Source organism: Pelobates fuscus, chromosome 6 (assembly GCF_036172605.1).
Source record: "Pelobates fuscus isolate aPelFus1 chromosome 6, aPelFus1.pri, whole genome shotgun sequence".
NCBI classification, from domain to species: Eukaryota; Metazoa; Chordata; class Amphibia; order Anura; family Pelobatidae; genus Pelobates; species Pelobates fuscus.
In genome coordinates this window covers 295,997,398-296,017,647 of record NC_086322.1, presented here as the reverse complement: position 1 = coordinate 296,017,647, position 20,250 = coordinate 295,997,398, and the positions used below count along the sequence as shown (strand labels likewise).

The 20,250-nt window shown below is 40.5% G+C and overlaps 1 protein-coding gene across 1 annotated transcript in view; it reads right to left on the bottom strand.

Moving 5' to 3' along the window:
• BMP7 (bone morphogenetic protein 7) overlaps nucleotides 1-18,629 on the bottom strand; it is a 90,875-nt gene extending 72,246 nt beyond the window's left edge. Inside the window, exon 1 of the mRNA XM_063459547.1 lies at nucleotides 17,933-18,629. Coding sequence (XP_063315617.1) covers nucleotides 17,933-18,329 — 397 coding nt within the window. The 5' untranslated portion in view covers nucleotides 18,330-18,629. The remainder of the gene's footprint in view (nucleotides 1-17,932) is intronic.
• Between the last annotated feature and the right edge of the window lie 1,621 nt (nucleotides 18,630-20,250).

The window sequence follows — 20,250 nt, the reverse complement described above, 5'->3', positions numbered from 1 at the left end:
GCGGGGCAACCTCCGAGTGGGACGTGTGAGCAGGGCCTGTGCTGAGGGATCGGCCGCCTCCCCTTCGCCCCAGGCTCCACTCCAGTGTAGGCCGCATGGCCGGTAAAGGTGCTCCCGTGGCTTGTCGACGTGGGACAGGTATCGCTGTGTGCCCTGTGAGGTCCTGCACCTGGTTCTGGGCATTTTGAGCCGTTAACATGGTCGGATCTCTCTGGGTGTCCCGATTTGTGCTCGTTGGCATGGGAGCCCTCATGGAGCACGTCCGGCCATCTTGGCAGTCAGGCCCCGCCCCCCCGATAGAAACTTTTAAATACATAAAGAGAGTCCACACAGTAAAGGAGGAGATTATATTTAAAGGACCACTATAGTGCCAGGAAAACATTTGTTTTCCTGGCACTATAGGGTCTTTAGATCCCCCCACCCTCAGGGTCCCACTCCCGCTGGGCTCAAGGGGGCTTAAGGAGTTAAACACCTTTCTCCAGCGCTGGGCTCCCTTGGCGCTGGGGAACTCTCCTCCTCCTCCCGACGTCAGCGCTGAATGCGCATGCGCAGCAAGAGCCGCACGTGCATTCAGGCAGTTCATAGCAAAGCATTTCTCCATGCTTTCCTATGGACGTCCAGCGTCTTCTCACTGTGATTTTCACAGTGAGAAGCGCAAAAGAGCCTCTAGCGGCTGTCACTGAGACAGCCACTAGAGGCTGGATTAACCCTAGTGTAAACATAGCAGTTTCTCTAAAACTGCTTTGTTTACAGCTGCAGGGTTAACACTAGATAGACCTGGCATCCATACCACTTCATTGAGCTGAAGTGGTCTGGGTGCCTATAGTGGTCCTTTAAAAGAAGAAAACCTACCACAACAAGAGGACCTTAAATTAGAGGGGCAAAGGTTTAAAAATAATACCAGAAAGTATTACTTTACTGAGAGGGTAGTGCATGCATGGAATAGCCTTCCAGCTGAAGTGGTAGTGTTTAACACAGTGAAGGAGTTTAAGCATGCGTGGAATAGGTATATGGCTATCCAAGCTATAAGATAAGGCCAAGGACTAATGAAAGTTTTTAGAAAAATTGGGCAGACTAGATAGGCCGAATGGTTCTTATGTGCCGTCACATTCTATGTTTCTGTGTTTATGGACCGCTGGCCTGCCATCAGAAATTTCTGGTGGTAGCCCTCTGCAACCCTGCCCGCCCTCCCTAGGGGGGCCAGGCCTCAAACAATTGTATAGGCTGTGTACCTCTGATAGTGGCCCTGATGGAGAGAAACACTGTTGCAATTGTTGCCCACATCTGCATGAGTACAGTAAGGCACAGTTACCCACTTCAGTAAAAGTACTGAGAGTATTATATGTCTAGTAATGTTATTACATTTAATACATATTGATGATTAGTGCACACGTAGACACAGAGAAACATCGAGAGGGTTATATCTTTTTATTTGGTTCTGTTGCATGGTTATTTATTAAAGTGATAATTGACCAAAATTGAAAAGTGAATTTCAAACTTTAGGCCAACATTTTTAATTTTGAAAAATTTTCCAAGTCAATTCTGTTTTCAGCTTAGCTATATCGAATTTGTTTTAAATCCCTGGCAATTCTCAATCTAGTAAATAATCCTCTTGGTGTCAAAAATTTGGCAAAAAAAGATGCCTCCCAAAAATGTGTGCCTTATGTAGATCGCTTGTTTTTTTTTGTCAGATTCCTCAAAGGCTGTGAAAGCAGCTGCCTAGGGGTGCTCGTGTTTTAAAGGAACGATAGATATGCTGCAACATGCCAGGCTACGTGGCCATGCTCCCGCCACACCAGCACAAAACCATCCCCAGACAGTTTCTCTGCCAGCCACTTGTTTGTGCATGGGTGGAAATTTCTTACAATATAACTTTGGAGTGTTCTTGTGTTTGTATGAATGGGTGGGGTTTGGGGGGGCTGCTCGGTGCTCATTCCTTAAAGGGACACTGTAGGCACCCAGACCACTTCAGCTAATTGAAGTAGTCTGGGTGCTGTGACCCTTTTGCACTTAGTGCTGCAATATAACGCATGTTCCATGAAACTACAATGTTTACATTGCAGCTCTAAGTCTGCCGCTTCCGGAATCCTAATGGACTTTTGGTCCGTTATCTGATGCAAGACGTCCTCACGGACCTCCAGAGTCAAATTTTCCCCATAGGAAAGAATTGAATAATGCTTTCCTATGGGGAGGTCTAATGCACGCGCGGCCATTGTCGCTTATGCGCATTAGGTCTCCCCCCGCGGGCTGTCGGTGGAGGAGGAGCATGGGCGGAGCTTGACCCAGGGCCGGGACATCAGCGCTGGATTCAGGTAAGTGGCTGAAAGGGTTTTAACACTATAATATTTACATTGCAGCACTAAGTCTGCCTCAAGTGGCTGTCTGCCACACAGCCACCGGGGGCACTTCTGGAACCCTAACGGCATTTTGGTCCGTTATCTGACGCTAGATGTCCTCACGGACCTCCAGCAAAAGATTTTCTCCATAGGAAAGCATTTAATAATGCTTTCCTTTGAGGAGGTCTAATTAGGTCTCCCCGACCAGTTGACATCGGCGATGGAGGAGCGGGGGCTGAGCCTGACCCAGCACGAGGGACATCGGCGCTGGATTCATGTAAGTGGCTGAAGGGGTTTTAACCCCTTCAGCCCCGCTGGAGGGTGGGGACGGACGGACCTGTTAACCTTAAAGTGCCAGTAAAACTGCTTTGTTTTCCTGGCACTGTAGGATCCCTTTAATGCCTCTCATGGTATCCGCATCTATATAGGTTCTCTCTAATTTCAGGAGAAAGACATTGTGAAACATGCAGAGAAGTCCTGCATTGTACTGGATAATCTTGTTGGCATCGTTCTACGGCATCTGAGCCTGATGGGAATTAGTGTCTTATTGTTTTCAGTTTTTAAACAGAACATGCAAATAAACGGAGCTGATATAGTGAAAAGTGAACAAAAAGGTGGTTATGCTCAAATGACCTTACAGTAAAAGAGGAATTGGGGGGATGTAAATACATATGAGTTAAAGTGCAATTAATTCAGACGGGAAGTTAGGTTTCCAGGTGTACAATATGTATCTGAAAAACCCCTAGCAATCTTCACTCCACTTGTTCTATAGCTCAGCAAAAAGACATTAGGATTCAGAATTCAGACCTTACTTCAAAAACAATCTCCTCTTTTCCCCCCCCCTTCGTTTTCATGGAATTTGTAAGCAAGGCTGATTACTTTAATCAACACCAGGGTATGTTTAGCAGGCCTGCAAAGCCCCAGGGCTTTTGGGAAAGAAAACACTATCTTTGAAATGATAAATTCAATCACCAGTTTATAAGAGGAGAGCATGGTTGGGAAATCTAGTGGGCCAGGAATGAACAGGAGATTTTGTACGTTGTAGAGTTTTTAGGCTTGGCAGGTGGGGGCATATTTTTTTCTCTTCTACATTCAATGTGTTATCAATACTATTATTTATGTTTTATATAGTACCAACAGCTTTTGCATATTACAGACAAGTTGATGTTTAAAGGGACACTATTGTCACCTGAACAACTTTAGCTTAATGAAGCAGTTTTGGTGTATAGAACATGCCCCTGCAGCCTCACTGCTCAATCCTCTGCCATTTAGGAGTTAAATCCCTTTGTTTATGAATTCTAGTCACACCTCTCTGCATGTGACTTTCACAGCCTTCCATAAACACTTCCTGTAAAGAGAGCCCTATTTAGGCTTTCTTTATTGCAAGTTCTGTTTAATTAAGATTTTCTTATCCACTGCTATGTTAATAGCTTGCTAGACCCTGCAAGAGCCTCCTGTATGTGATTAAAGTTCAATTTAGAGATTGAGATATAATTATTTAAGGTAATTTACATCTGTTTGAAAGTGAAACCAGTTATTTTTTTCATGCTGGCTCTGTCAATCATAGCCAGGGGAGGTGTGGCTAGGGCTGCATAAACAGAAACAAAGTGATTTAACTCCTAAATGACAGTGAAATGAGCAGTGAAATTGCAGGGAAATGATCTATACACTAAAACTGCTTTATTTAGCTAAAGTAGGTGACTATAGTGTTCCTTTAAAAGCAATAATGCATAGTTTCACATACGCAAAACTACACACTGGTATATAATGTCAGAGAGCCCTGTTCTTAGGAGCATGCAATTTAATATTTCTAAGCTACTCGATGTTTTAAAATACTTTAAGAAATCTTCTACAAAACTCGAGAGTTCCTGGAAAAGAATAGAAAAATAGAAAGAGATTAAAAAGGGTTTAGAATGCAAACGGACTGCCCTTTTTTAATAGAGGGGCACTAGGGAATAATTTTGATGCTCTAAGACCAATTATGGCTTTTTAAAAGCAGACTTAAAAATGGCTCAAATAGTTAACTTGCCAGAGATGTACATCTCAACATCCATGAAAATGTATGGTGATAAAAATTTGGTTAATTGTAACCCTCCTATAACTGTGTAAATTCTCTATTAATTCCAGATAGATACTAGAATCCACGTCCCATCATTCGCACACAGCTAGGATGCCGTTTGACTGTTGCAGTAAAGCAGTTCCTTTGCACCCTGACTAGATGCTGTGTTTGCTTGTTAAATGTCAGCATATCGTCTCCCACTGGTCTAATTTTGGCTCCTGCAGCACAGGATAAAAGTGATTTGTTTAGGCCATAGCTTGTGTCATTTGGGTCTGATAAATTTTTTATTGAGTGTACCACTTCCTCTTGCTTCTCTGCGTGGGACTGATTGCCTAAATATTTACAGTTTAATGAGGATGTTTGGGCATCTTCCCAAGGTGTACACAAAGACTTGTTATTGGCCTAGACAAAAATTGTCTTTTGGTATTGCCTGATAGGTAGTTAAAGATGAAGTAGGAAATGTAAGGCATGATTTAAAGTTGAAAGTTTAAAGTTTAAAGAGGGAGGAATGTTGAGAGAAAATTCTACATTGCTAAATCGTTACTAGAACACCAGAATTGCATACTAGTGGAAGTAGTACAGCCTAATGCAGTAAAGGAATTTAAGAATGCTTGGGATGTGTATAAGGCTAATGCAGAAAAGGAATTGAAGAATGCTCAGGATGTGTATAAGGCTAACGCAGTAAAGGAATCGAAGAATGCTCAGGATGTGTATACGGCTAACGCAGTAAAGGAATCGAAGAATGTTCAGGATGTGTATAAGGCTAATGCAGTAAAGGAATCGAAGAATGCTCAGGATGTGTATAAGGCTAACACAGTAAAGGAATTGAAGAATGCTAGGGATGTGTATAAGGCTAACACAGTAAAGGAATTGAAAAATGCTCAGGATGTGTATAAGGCTAACGCAGTACAGGAATTGAAGAATGCTCAGGATGTGTGTACGGCTAACACAGTAAAGGAATCGAAGAATGCTCAGGATTTGTATAAGGCTAATGCAGTAAAGGAATTGAAGAATGCTCAGGATGTGTATAAGGCTAACACAGTAAAGGAATTGAAGAATGCTAGGGATGTGTATAAGGCTAACACAGTAAAGGAATTGAAGAATGCTCGGGATGTGTATAAGGCTAACGCAGTACAGGAATTGAAGAATGCTCAAGATGTGTATAAGGCTAACGCAGTAAAGGAATTGAATGCTTGGGATATGCATAAGGCTAAAGGAGTAAAGGAATTGAAGAATATTACAGGCAGGGCCCTCTCTACGTTTTTTATTTGTCTTTGTATAGTGTACGTTCTCCCCTAATTGTACAGCCATGCGGAATATGTTGGCACTTTATAAATACCAGTAATAAATAAATAATGCTCAGGTTGTGTATAAGGCTAATGCAGTAAAGGAATTGAATTGAACCTTGGGGTGTGTACAAGGCTAACGCAGTAAAGGAATTGAATTGAAGCTTGGGATGTGTATAAAGCTAAAGCAGTTAAGCAGTTGCTGAACACTCGCGATGTGTATAAGGGTACCACAGTAGAGGAATTGAAGAATGCTCAGGATATATATAAGGCTGTCCTATAAAACAACTCTGTAAAATCAGTCTTTGGTTTCATAAGGGACAGACTCAACGAACCAATAGTTTTTTTCTTTTTCTTTTTTTTCTTTCTATTATTATCATTTCTATCTAAGGATCTTTTGTGACAGCTGATACAAATTGTATGTAGTTTCTCTCACATGGTACCAGATATACAGCGACATTCATGGCTGTTACGTGTTTAAGTGGATTTATTACTTTAGTTACTTTAAGAAGACCCCTAAAAGTGACATATCCACTTAGGGTGCAGTGGAAGGTAGATATACTTACCTGAATTTTACCCTTGCCGCCGCTGCCATCTTTTGCTTGGGCTCTGTATTTAGCTAGTGGAACTTCATCTGCCAGGAGCCACGTGAGTGCTGTATTCTTGCGCATGTTTGCGAAATCTATGGAGGATTCCATAAGACTGCTGGTATTTGACAAAAGTTAAATGCGAAACAGTACTTTTTGTCAACTTTTGTTAAATTTAGACTTTCCGATAAGACAAAGTAGTGCCAACTTTGTCTTATTATATTTTTGTATTGCCGTGGAATTTCAATGAAATTTCACCGCAATCAGAATAAATATTTTATCGAGAAAATATCTTTATGAAATTCTCAGAAGTAATAGAGACGTTTTAGAATGTAAGCTCGATTGAGCAGGGTCTTCTTCAACCTATTGTTCCTGTAAGTTTATTTGTAATTGTCCTATTTATAGTTAAATCCCCTCTCATAATATTGTAAAGCGCTACGGAATCTGTTGGCGCTATATAAATGGCAATAATAATAATAATAATAATAATAATAACCCTCTTAATGCCAGGGGACTTTCATTGCAGCTGCTCATCCTTTAAACACAGACACTGTCAGCTTGTCTCCTATTTGTTCGGCTCCTGTTTGTAGGAGACATGTTAAGACTGATCAGAGCACTCGCTCAGTTTCCCGTCCTCAAACGAGATCCTGATGTAATCTACAGATTAAATGCACTGATGGCTTTTGTTTAACTTTCCAGCCTGCAGACCTTCCCACATGCAGCTAAATAAACTATGCATTGTCTAGATTACAGATCAGTCTTAGAATGCATAGGCTCAGAAACTTTATTATTTTGCGGTAGTGGTATAGGATCTCCCATCAAACAACTCCCACTATTATTAGTACTTATCTGCAGACTGGAAGTCATTGCTACAAAGTGCACTAAGTAAAAGTGCCTAGTTACAGGTGATACTCAAAAAATTAGAATATTGTGCAAATGCCATAATCATCGCACTAATGACAAATCACGGCTTGAACTATCTTGCTTTGCATGTAATGCGTCTATGTCATATATTAGTGTCCTCTTTTACATTGCATTACTGAAATAAAAGAACTTTTGCACGATATTCTAATTTTTCGAGTATCACCTGTATATTGTCGTGTCTATACAAGTGATAATGCCATGTCTAAGCTAGCAATGGTTCCGTGATATTGCCATGTCAATACTAGTAATAGTGCCTAATGACAGTGCAGTGCCTATATTAGTGATATTGCCATATCTATACTAGTGATCATCTTCTACTGAATGCAGCATGTAACATTCTCATATCTTCCTCTACTGAATGCAACATTTATTCACATTTTAAGATTTCCCTTCTAAATGTTGGTATTCACATTCTCATATCTTTTCTGTACTGAACACAACATGCATGGATTTATACAGTTAGCAAAACATCAGAAACATCCTCTTTCACTATCAGTTACAACGAATTCACACCAGCATCAGCTAGTTGGATCATGGCCAATTCATATCATTAGACGTTTCCCCAGGGTTGATTCGCCATTCTGACTTTATTACTTGGGATTGTGTTCAATAATGGGACAAGCATGGAATCATCTCTAGCCCACTGCAATCCCAGTTACAAGTGTGTTGCTGGAAGTAGGTAAACTCTGCTGGGTCGTCAAGGAACAATAATAAATCTATTTGTCCGTTATTTTCATCCACTAGTTGTTTTGGAGTGACTTTTAACTAACTTGTTGATCCCCGCTTTCTGCCTCTGCCCTACCATTGCTGCCTATTTTTACCACTTGCTTGATGTACAAACACAGTCTCTATCTCAATCATGTTGACGCTTATTTCGAATTTGTCTCCTCTATATTCATTTACTGTGAGCGAAATGGATTTATCAGGTTTCTTTCATGCCAGCTTAGAGCTTTTTCCTGAGGTCACCTCATTAGTCAATTTTAAAGAAAGATATTTTTAATACTCTATGCACTCCATCTCTAAACGTGTGCACACAGAGTCAATGATCATTCCATCAAAACAATAAGCCGTTTTATCCGTTTTTTTTCTTCTTAAAAAAAAAAAAGCTAAATTGTTTTGTTAAATTGTTCCATACATTTACAGCAGACTCCCATGTATTTAGTTTCGTATGCAGCAGCCCAACTGTGAGACGGAAACATTTGTTTTCAGCGTCAGATATCTGGCGGTTGTAATGGCCTGTGTCACCAGCCCTTAAAATGGCCTGAATTGGATTGGACATATAATTATGTATGAAAATAGCTGGCTCCCTGTTACATGGATAGAGTGAACTGATCATGTGACTGTTAGAAGCAACAAAGAATTCTCAGTGCATCCCAGCCACACTCATTTAAGTCAATCGATCCTGCAAAATTTACGTCATCAGTGATGGGTCACAGCAACAATGTTACCAAAAGAAATCTGTGTTAATCAAGAGACTGCTAGAAAGTAATTTCTAAGTCCGCTATGAATACAAAGTATTAAAGGGACCCTATAAGCACCCAGACCACTTTATCTCATTGAAGTGGTCTGGGTGCTCTCCCATCCTAAGCCAGAATGCTCTACATAGGTAAGTGTGTTTTAGGCAATGTTAAAACTCGATAACCACTAAAGCGCTTAGTAGCAGCAGTGCGCTGACACACCCCAACCACTTTAGGTTGTCAGATCACTTTAGAACAGTTTGACTTATTCCCCAGATTCCTCCAGGCACCCCCACCTCGCTACTTCCACTAGAGAACTGTAAGCCCTGCTTAGGAGTTTCCATTAGCTCTCCTAAGCAAAGCCCTTAGCTCATTGGCAAAGAGAAAGTCAGCGTGCTAAACCCTGCCCTGTCAGGCATAACTCAGAGCAGAGAATGTCCAGCTCTATGTTGGAAGTATCGGAAGCAGGGAGAAATGCACAGCGGACCATGGATAATAAGTAAAACTGTTCTAAAACAGTTTGACTACTTACAATGGTGGGTACTACTGGCACCATAATCACTGCAGTGTGCTGTAGTGGTTATAATGCTTAGTGTTCTTTATGCATGTTTCTCATAGTCTTTTTGTAAATGGAAAACCACTGATTGGCCAAGAACATCAGCTAACCACTCTAAATCAGAGGCGCTCCTGTGTGCTCCAGTCCTAGGCTCAATTTTGAAGTGGTTCTTGGAGGGGGCAGAGCGATTCAGCGCTGTAGATAAGTCTTTGGGGTTAAAGCATTCATGAAAGGTAAAGGTAAGCCAGTGCTAAGAACCTCCTGACACCATAACAACTTATATTTAGTGGAGTTGTTATGGTATCGGAAGGGTCACTTTAACATTGTTACTATAAGAGTAGTTGTTTTAACTTTTCTTTTTCGTTTTCTGTGCATATTTTTCTGCCTCCTTAGTATTATATCCATCTGTCCACACTGTTCAGAGGTTGGAAATGTTCAATTTTTAGGTGTCATTTTTTTATCAAAGTGGCATTTTAGGTTTTAAAACCTGACTGATGACTACTGATTTAAGATAAGGCAGCTAAGAGCATGTAAACCCAGCAGAGCACTGAACATCTAGGTCAGTTAGAAATGTGTTGTGGAATTTCATTATGAAACCTCCGAGCAACACATTTGGGCTGATTCATTATTAGGAGGATTGGGTGGAATTGAGGAGAGAATCGCAACTTTTATTCCAAAAAAAATCACAGAATTAGAAAAAAAAATTGACAATTTTTCCACCTCCGAAAAATTGCAATTTCCTTTTCAATCCTTACACGTTCCATTTTATTACATTACACCCCGGAAAGAAAAACAACATTTGAATCCATCCTGTTATTTTTGTTTTAGTTGTAAAGCAGCGACATTTTCCTCGTGTTGAATGCATTGAAGTCAGGGACTGAGATAATTTTAATAATATAAGTACAGGGTGGAGTACCGTAAAATAGCGCAGCTGCAAAGGGCCGGCACTGTCAGAATGTGTTGAATAGCATTTTATTGGCAGGACATACAAGAGAGGGAAAGTGTGCATCTCATGTAGCGTGTTTCACTAGTGCAAGCCACAGAAGCTGTATCTCTGCTTGCGTATTAACCCTTTGCTAGCCATAGACTGTATAGGCCAATGGCAGGCAGAGTGTGATGGGAGTCATTTTTATGTGGAAGAGCTGTTATTTTGTATGTCTCAAAAACACTAGTAAACACAGAATTATTTCCAGTGGATTTCTCAAAAATAACACTGGAGGGGATCCCCATTCATCTCTGATGACCAACGTCCTTCAGGGCTAGTTATGTAAGTGATATGTATGGTCTGGAATGTAATTCCCATCATGCTTAGTTGGCATAGGGTTTCTTATTTTCTTAGTCCTTATGAAACAGTGGGGACCACTGGCACAGTGTGGGTATTAATTGGTTTTGGGGGCCCTCCTTATTTTGTGTTTCTATGTCTCATACAGTTAGAATGTTGTAATTCCTATCTTTACTGCTTTAATAAGCTAAATGCTAGAATGAAGGATTTTGATTAGTGAAGAAAATCCCATAGATCACTTGGAGGGTGGCTGTTTTCATCAGTATTGCTAAATAAAGGCCATACATAAATTCCAGTTTCATAATATGTTGTGTTAGTCTGCAGTTTGACAATGAATGAGGGTCCCTGGCTTCCCATAGCTCTGCCCCCACTGGAGGTAAGCTTAAACAGAGATTACACAGTTCCTTCTAACCATACCAATTCAGACAGCCAGTCATTGGGTGGGATCAGCTAATTTTCCAGGTGAGCCTGTCCAATATGGGCATCACCAGTGATGCAGGATGCATCGCATGTGATGCCCACTCAGGGCCCCGCCCACCCGATTCCCTTTTTCATGACTCTCATTACTGGGAGGTAAGGAAAAGGGATGGAGTGGGCTTCACACGTAAGGCGACCTGCCTCACTGGTGCTGCCCATAATGGGCAGGCTCACCTGGAAAATTAGCTGACCTGCCCAATGACGGGCTGTCTGGCTAGCGTCCAGGCTTCAGGAAAACGGTACTGTTTGGAGGTCTGCCTGAACTGAGCACTATGATAGGTTGAAATTGGTCATCTGACACTCTCAGCCAATCACTCTAGCCTGTTGCATTAGTCCAAGCAGCACAGAGGGAATGGCCTGCTGGGGACTCTCGTTTAACATTAAAACATTCAAAATGGTATAATGCCAAATGGAAGGATGGCGCCAGGGGACTCTGGACACCATAACCCCTTCAATGAGATGAAGCAATTGCAGTTCCTACAGTGTCCCTTTAAAAGGCTTTCCACCGCATACAAGAATATGTTTTGGAATAGAAGGTGAAATCTCTACCTGGCGGTATCAACAGTCAGTGAGTTGGTGGTCAGGAAGAAGATAGCAAACGCCCTGTGGGAGATGTAGGTTTCATCCAACAGTATACGTTATTGGAAGACTCCAGTTTGAAAAGCGTTAATGCAAAAAATGCCTGCTGGTTCCTGTTACAGTTGTTTTTAAGCAGAGTATTTCAGATTGGTGGGATAAAAATACAGAATGCTGCAAAGCATTTTTTTTTTAATTCAAATTTAAAAGTTTCAAACACATGGGGATTTATTAAAGGTCAAAAGCAATAAAATTCATAAGCATTGTGTTGTTGCTCAGTGTCCTTTTTAAAAAAACAAAAACATTTTTTTATAGCTTTGGTGATTGAACCATGAGAGGCTTAATTTCTAATGACAATTCCTGGGAACTGCAAATCCCATTAAGTTCAGCAGTCCGTAGTGTCTCTGCAGAATCTATAGTAAGTAATGTTTGTCATGTGATGTGTTGTAGAAATGTTTAATTGGATTGGACTTGCACAATTCAGAAATAGTGAGGGTTGTTTACTTAAACAAGTCATTCTTTACAACTAAAAAAGGAATTGCAAATTTTAGCAAAAATTGCTAGATTTGAAAAACTATTTTTATCCAGATTGACAGGACATGGTGCGATGGCAGCCGGTCACTCCTGGCATCATATCAACTACAGCTTGCTGCCGTAGTTATAGTGTTTAGAGTTTTCCTTTAAGGAACAGATCACAATGATAAATGGTTCATACATAAATGTTTGCTGTAAAAGTAGTGTTTAGAGTTGTTTTATTTTAAGGAGCACTATAGTGTTAGGAATACAAACGTCTATTCCTAATGCTATAATATTCTGCTATGCTGATTAAGGCCCCCTCCTTCTTGTGGACAGTAAAAAAAAAAGGAGTTTTACTTACTGATGTCTGTGCTGCTGCCCTGCCTCCCTGGCTTAGATCATCAATCATGATGATCTCAGCCAATCTAATGCTTCCCTGTATGAGACACTGGGAGGCTAGTGTACATGCGTGGTAAATCGCTGCGCTCTGCTAGTCAGCATCTCCTCATAATCTAATGCATTTCTATGGGGAGCATTCAGCATCTCCACACAATTCGTGGAGACACTGAACATAAGTTCTGCAAAGATTGCAGGACCTCGTCCAGAGTGAGAGTCACTAGAGGTGGACTCAGACTGCAATGTAAACACTGCATTTTCTCTGATAGCATTTACAGTGCTCAGGTTCCAAGGACAGACCCCACACACCAGAACCCTTGCAATAAAGGGACACTCCAGGCACCAAAACAACCTCATCTAAATTGAATTTGTATGATGCCAGGAGGCCTCTGGAGGCACTCATATCTAAAGGGGTTAAACCGTTCTTGAACAGTTTAACCCCTAAATTGCATCCAGCGGCGATGTCCACTCCTCTTGTGGCGACATCCAGTTTCTGAATTTTGCCTGGCCGTCTGGCCCTTAGTTTAGCCGAAACTGCTGTTTGTATTTAATATTCAGTGTTCTCACATGTTTATTTTAATGGGATTTTTTTTTTTACTCACTGTGTGCTGCTTGCTATTGTAAAGAGCCCAGGTTTATATTCTGCTACTGTTTAGAGTACAGCAATACTCCCCTATGCAGACCTTTGCTGTATGTTTGAGAAGTTACAAAGTCAAATTATAGAAATGCAAATTACAATTTAATAGTGCATTTCACAGGCCCTGTGTGTCCTAATACTGACAACATCCTCATTTTGCATTCTTCTGCATCTTCCAAGTACAGCAATAACCCACATGTATACATTTGCCCTATTTTTGACATTCCTGTTTACTTGTTTTTTAGACCGTATTTGATCAAGTTTTACTATCTGTGTCAACGTACGTTGTGACCAGCAGTAAACTTTATGCTAATTTTATCACTTGCTAATCTTAGTCCTAGCTAGCCCTAGCTCAATCTGACTTTAAACGTAGCTAATGCTGGCTAACTCTAACTGTCCGTAGTGATTTATTATATAGTAATGTCACTGAGGGACAATGATTACATTGCCTAAGCTGTCAGTTAAGGTATGTCATCATTAGTATTGGTATCATTGGTTATCAGACAGCCTAGAGGCTAATCAAGCACTATTGCTGGGCTGCCTTCACTTGTGAAGTCGCCAGCAACAGCCATGTCAATCATAGTGGGTACTGGGTACCAAGGCTATATTGAGCCCTGCGGCATGTCTTGACAGTCACAGAGCACTGGAATAGCCTGTCACTGCAACCTAATACCAAGGTAGCCTGTTGCAAACCTATTACATGATGTCTCATGCTTAAAGGGATCCTATAGTGCCAATAAAACAAAGCCATTTTTCTGTCATTATAGGGTTAATTGGTTCCCCCTCCCTCCTGAGGGGCTGAAGGGGTTAAAACCCCTTCAGCCACTTACCTGAATCCAGCGCCGATGTCCCTTGGTGCTGGGTCAGACTCCGCCCACGCTCCTCCCCTGCCGATGTCAACCGGTGGGGGAGACCTAATTAGACCTCCTCAAAGGAAAGCATCATTCAATGCTTTCCTACGGGGAAAATCTGACGCTGGAGGTCCGTGAGGACGTCTAGCGTCAGGTAACGGACCTAAATTCCGTTAGGATTCTGGAAGTGCCTGGTAGACAGCCACTGGAGGTAGACTTAGTGCTGCAATGTAAATATTGCAGTTCTCTGGGACTGCAATGTTTAACATTGCAGCACTAAGTGCAAAAGGGTGACAGCACCCAGACTACTTAAATGAGCTGAAGTGGTCTGGGTGCCTACGGTGTCCCTTTAAAACATCCAGCATTAGTGTGATAACCTGCCATGATCGGCATGTACGGGGAATTAATCAAGCCACCAACTAGGAACAGGCATTATATCGCTATGACATGCTGCCATGACATTCGTATTCCTTGTGCGATTCACAGGGACTGTTTCTGATACTTTCACAGGCAAGAAGTCTGGCAACAGCAAGATCGCCAGACAATCAATGAGACCCATAGGTTGAGATTAGTTTAAACGGCTGCCGTATTCTGTCATAGTGGCACGCTTAAACTTCTACGTGTCATGTAACATTTAAAACCATAATGATTTACAAAAAAAAATCACATGTAACTTCTCAACCTACGGGCGAGCTAGACAGTTCTATTCTTCTATGTCCCGTTGATTAAACCTGAAGGACAGAGGTTACCTTTCACTGCTTTCCAAATCTTGGGTTTGTGCGAATTGCGGAATTTATTTTAGAATATGGTTATTTTTTAGCATCAAAGTGATTTCCTAAACGTGTAGTGTTCAAGCAGCACTGCCATGAAATGGATTCATAAAATGTTATTTGGTGTTAACCCCTACATTGCCAAGCACAGCACCCACCCAAAAATAGAATGTATGTCTTATTGTTATATGAAAAAAATCAAGGAGTAAAATATATTTTAAACATAAGATTCAATGTCAGCACATGAAATAATTGCTGAAAAACAAAAAAAAAACTTTTTAGACATATTCGAGTTTTAAATAGTTCAGTAAAAATCCTCTGTAGCTAACTACCATACCTCATACAGTAAATACAGTTGTCTGTTTAAAACCAGGCAAACAATAGTGAGGGTTGCTATTGCAGCCTGGAAATATCTCCTGTGTGTCCAAAGCCCTTCTAGTCTTCAACCCTGTCCCTTTTTGACCTTTATTTTGGCAAATGTCTGATGCCCACGTATACAGATAGTTGTTAGGAATTACTATCCCCATTGATACCACCCTCTGAAATAAAAGCGCTGCCAATATTTCAGACAAGTTTACAATCTATGAGGTTGTTTTTGAAAGGTATATTATTGATAACATTTCAACTTTATTTTTTAGTAAATAACCACCTTTTTCCTTTCACAGTCAAAACAATCACATTTTATGTTTTATGAATCAATTCTTTAGAGAAATAGTCTGGTTAATATCAGAGTATTAGTAATTCAAATTATTGAACTATTAATCGGGATAGTGAATTTTTTTTAATGTGTGCTATAGTTAATGTATAGTTTAGTTAAAAAAAAACATGACTCTGGCATCACAACTGCCTTCTGTGATGAACAATATGTATATGTGGAATTTCTCTATTCACCTTAAGATAAAAAATGACATGCCAAACTATCACTTTCTAAAACCAAGTCATTTGAACTTTGTTAGTAAGTGTATCAGGAAGTTGTTTCAAGATACACAGTATCTAAAGTTTCTGTTATCTACATTGCAAAGTCTGGCTGAGTGTTACACTTAGAGATTTGGCAGTTTCATTCCTCTCTGCCATCAAGTCTACCTTTTCTAAACTAAGCCACCTATTCCATTCTTGCTTTACATTTATAACAGGGGATTACAATTATTTATATGCTACACGATATTTAAATGCCTTCTATCTGCCTTCCTCTTGCCATCGGTTGTTGTGTATGAACTCTTCCTAAAGGGACACTGTAGTGCCAGGAATATATAGCTGTATTCCTGTCACTATAGCTACCTTCTGCCGCCCCCCTCCATCCCACACCCGTGCTACGGTGAATATAGGGTTAAAACAAGTTTTGTTTTTTTAAAACTGATCCCAGCGCCAATGCCTTCATTGACTTCTGCTAGACATCCACTAAAGGCTGTTTTAGTGCTGCAATGTAAACATTGTAGTTTCTATTAAACTGCAATGTTTTACATTGCAGCACTAAGTGTAATAGGGACACTGCACCCAGACCACTTCAATGAGCTGAAGTGGTCTTGGTGCCTATAGTGTCCCTTTTAACCTCCATGCTTTCCCTGTTGTATCAGTCTATTCTTATTGTATTTTCTTTTTCCCAATTGTACAGCGCTGTGGAATATGTTGGCGCTTTATAAATACTAGTAATAAATAAAAAAAAATAATGGTACTGTGTGCACTAGTACTGTAAAGTGTGTGCAAGCTTATGTACTATGGAAGGAATGCCTAGGAGTGTGAGCTCTTTTACGGCACTTTCCATGCGCATGTCAGTGTACTCGGTAGAATCATGGGAAAATGTGAGTTCCTGGTTTATAAACAGAACAGCCTCCCAGCATAGGAGGTAGGAGCTAATAAAGGATTGTCTCCCAGCAGAGGTTGTAGTAGCTTTCCAGCTGCAGTGGAAGTAACTAATCAATAATAGCCTCTAAGCAGAGGTAGTAGGAGCTAACACAGAATAGCCTTCCAGCAGAGGTGGTAATTACTAATAGAGGAGAGCCTTCCAACATTTGTAGTAGTCACTAATGCAGGTTAATCTTTCAGTAGAGCTGGTAGTAGCTAATAGAGGATAGCCTCCTAGCAGAGGTAGTAGATAGTAATAAAGGTTACCTTTCCAGAAGAGGTGGAAGTAGCCAATGCAGGTTAATTTTCTAGCAGAGGTGGTAGGAGCTAATGCAGTATTGACTCCCAGCAGAGGTGGTAGGAGCTAACAGAGAATAGCCTTTCAGTAGAGGTGGTAGGATTAAATACAAAGGCTAATCTGACAAACTAAAATCAAGAATGAGACCTATTATTCTATAACATTGTTTTGCTGTAAACAAATGTCTCCTGTATGTACCAGGAACAATGACTAGAGGGCAATTTTTATGCAAAACCAGCTTTAGTTGTGATTCCAGCAAGGAAGGGGTCTAACAAGCAGAGTACAGGGTTTTATTATGTAACCTAATGGGACTGTGTCCATTTGTGCCTCAGTGTGAATCACGGAGCAGCTTTCTGCTTTGAACTTTGCTGGGATCAGACTTTCCTGCTGCCCTCTCATCCTGCTCTGTAATTGCTACTTCAAAGGAAGCGCAGAGACCTGTTCGATCATGTACAACCCCAAGAAATTAGTGGGATGATGCTCGCTGAAGACATTTCCACCTGAAACAGACATTTCTTGGCAATGTGTACTGAGACAGTCAGAAGACTGCAACTGGAGAAATCCTCTAGACTGTAAGCTCATGGGCTTTCTTACAAGCCCCTCTTCTACATTTGTATCAGTATGTCTAGTAGTGTATCCCGTCTTTTCTTTTTGTTTAATCTGTAAAGCCTGTGGATAGGAATTCTAGATAAGAACAGTTAAAAAAAAAAAAAAAAAAACAATCTTATTACCGGAATCTGACGTGTAGCCAAGCTAGCGATGAACTCAAATATTGGTCAACAAAAACTGACCATCAAATGTTTACCTGATACACAAAGTGTTGTTATTGGTGGTATGTTATGCAGATTGCTGTTTCGGCACCTACCCATTTTAACCCTCTTAAACAAAGGGTTTAAAAAAGGTAATGAGAATTTTTTTTATTAAACCACATCACAAAAATAACAGCAAGGATTTGTAGCCTTAATGTATGGATGTAACCCCTGTGCTGCCAGAACAACCTAATATTCATCTTTAGGAGTTAGGCTGCTGTCTCTCTGGCAGGTAAGCAGCAACACATGGTGTGTACAAATCTTAGCACTCACCTAAGTTGACAAAACTCATGACCATGTCGGCGTCATTGAGGAAATTGCTGTCCTGTTGACTAGCCAAGGGTGGCCCCTGTGTGGTGAAGATGGCTTTGTAGGGATATGAAAAGCCTTCTGCCTCCTCTTCTTCCACTGTCATCGCATTGTACAAATCCAGCATGAACATTGGAGCAGAGTTTTGTTTCCCATACAAGTGAGGTCTCGGTCGGTTCGGAAGTCCCAAAATAGACAAGATTTCCCTCTGCATTTCCCTACGCTCCTGGCTCCGTAATCGCCTTTGGATGAAGCTGGAGTGGACCTCATTGTCAAAGGTAAAGTCGGCCTGTATGGACCTCAGCAACAAGTAGCCCCAAAGGAGTATGGAACACGTCTTGTTCTTCAAGGGAACATTCATTTCCCCCAGATGTCTATGGCAAAAAGCTATAACACCTGCACGTCTATCCAAGTGGGAGAGCTTAAATAAGTTAGCATGAAAAAAAAACAGTGCATGGACCTCTCTGTAGAAGTTCGCCCCGACTGGAGATGATCTAGGGCTTTCAGGGTATCAGCTAAACCCAGTCATTGTTGGTCTGTAGACTCTGATGGGGGGAGAGGAGTCTAAATCCTGTGGTTTTGTTCCTTTAGTATCTGTTCTGTCTTCTCTCTCTCACTAGCAAAGTCTAAAGTGGTGGTTACTGAAGGCAGACAGAGCTAGCAGGAGTCTGAATGCGGTGGGAGGGGCAGACAATAAAGGAGGAGGGAGTATAAAGGGAGAAATAACTTTAGTTCACATCAAATCCCATCAGGTTGCTTTCCTAAATGTTTGTTAGTCTATAGAAAGGGTGGGCTATTCTCCAGTGCTTAATTTAAAGTAAACAGATTAAGGACTGTCTGTCATTAGCATTTTTGTTTTTCTCTCTACAAGGAACAGACATCACTAGAAGTAACCCTGGTTGTTTATTCTGTGTAGACCTATTGAGATCTGTTTTATTGTTACAAGGCACATAAAAAGCGTATGACCCAACCAGAGAACAGTCAATGAATGTCTGAAGTGAATAGTGATTGTGTCCAGACTGCTGTGCCTTTAATGCACTCTGATGTGCTTAGTGTTACTGTATCACTAACAAAGATTTTCTTATGCACATAGATAATTCATAGCCTGCGTATCACTTTAGATACATCATTAAAAAAGAGATCGTCAAAAACAAACAACAAATCAAAAACTTTAATCTCTAGCTCATCCACATTTTTCTTCCTCTGATGTCTATAAATTATTTTTACAGGGTGATACTCCCATTTGTCTCAAATCAAATTCAATTTATCTAAATTGGTCTTTTCTGACTTGCTCGACCATTGAAACCTTAAACACAATATCTAATATTAAAGATGGCAAACCGAGCTGTTGTTCACTTTGCCTTTCTTTTTTTCCAGCTATATGATGATTTAAATACATTTTCCTCAGAAACTTAATGTGGGTTTCCAAGACAGAAAATAACTCCTTTTGTGAGTGCAAGATATTCATGTAAGGATGATTTCCAAATAATTAAAACTTAACTTTTTAAATAAGCATTAAAAATAATGCTATAGTCTTTTACTTTATATCTGTATGCAACTACTCTCATTTACAGTAAATATACGAACATGAACGTTGACAGTGTGATGTACACCCTACTTAATGCTGGTGTGCTGAGTACATAGAAACAATCTTTAGGACCTAATATATATCAGTAAGATATTCTATATAGAGCAAATCGTGATAACCCGTCTAAGATGATGTAATCTACTAAAGTGTCAATACTCTCTGTGGCTAAGGGTAGTTTCTAAAAATGGAAAGCAGTAAAAATAGTTACTAAAAAGCTGGAACGGCTATAATGACTGCAAAGACATATACTAAGGTGAATATAGTAACAATTAGCCCCTGATAGAAACTACAGAAAGCACAGAGAGAGATATCAGTATATTAATAGTCCTAATGTGCCTTCGATGGCAACCCACTTAAATCAACAATAAGCCCCCCTTCTATTAAAACACGTTGAAATTGTACCGGAAAATAAGATATAATAAAGTACAGGTAGGGAACAGTATGTAGAGATCACATCAAGGATTGGTGTTCCAGCAAGAATCTGTCTCTGGTCCGAGTAATATCCTGGGTCTATAACAGAGAGCCCCTAGTAGGGATGAGGATGTATACATTGCTTTAAAAAGATTTGTGTTTCAAAAGAATCTTTGTCTGGTCCGAGAAATAACCTGTGTCTGTAACCTACACTTGTTGGATGTGGAACACCGAGAATTCAGCTGGGGACTTCTTGACAAATGCAACTTTAGTCAAAGTATAT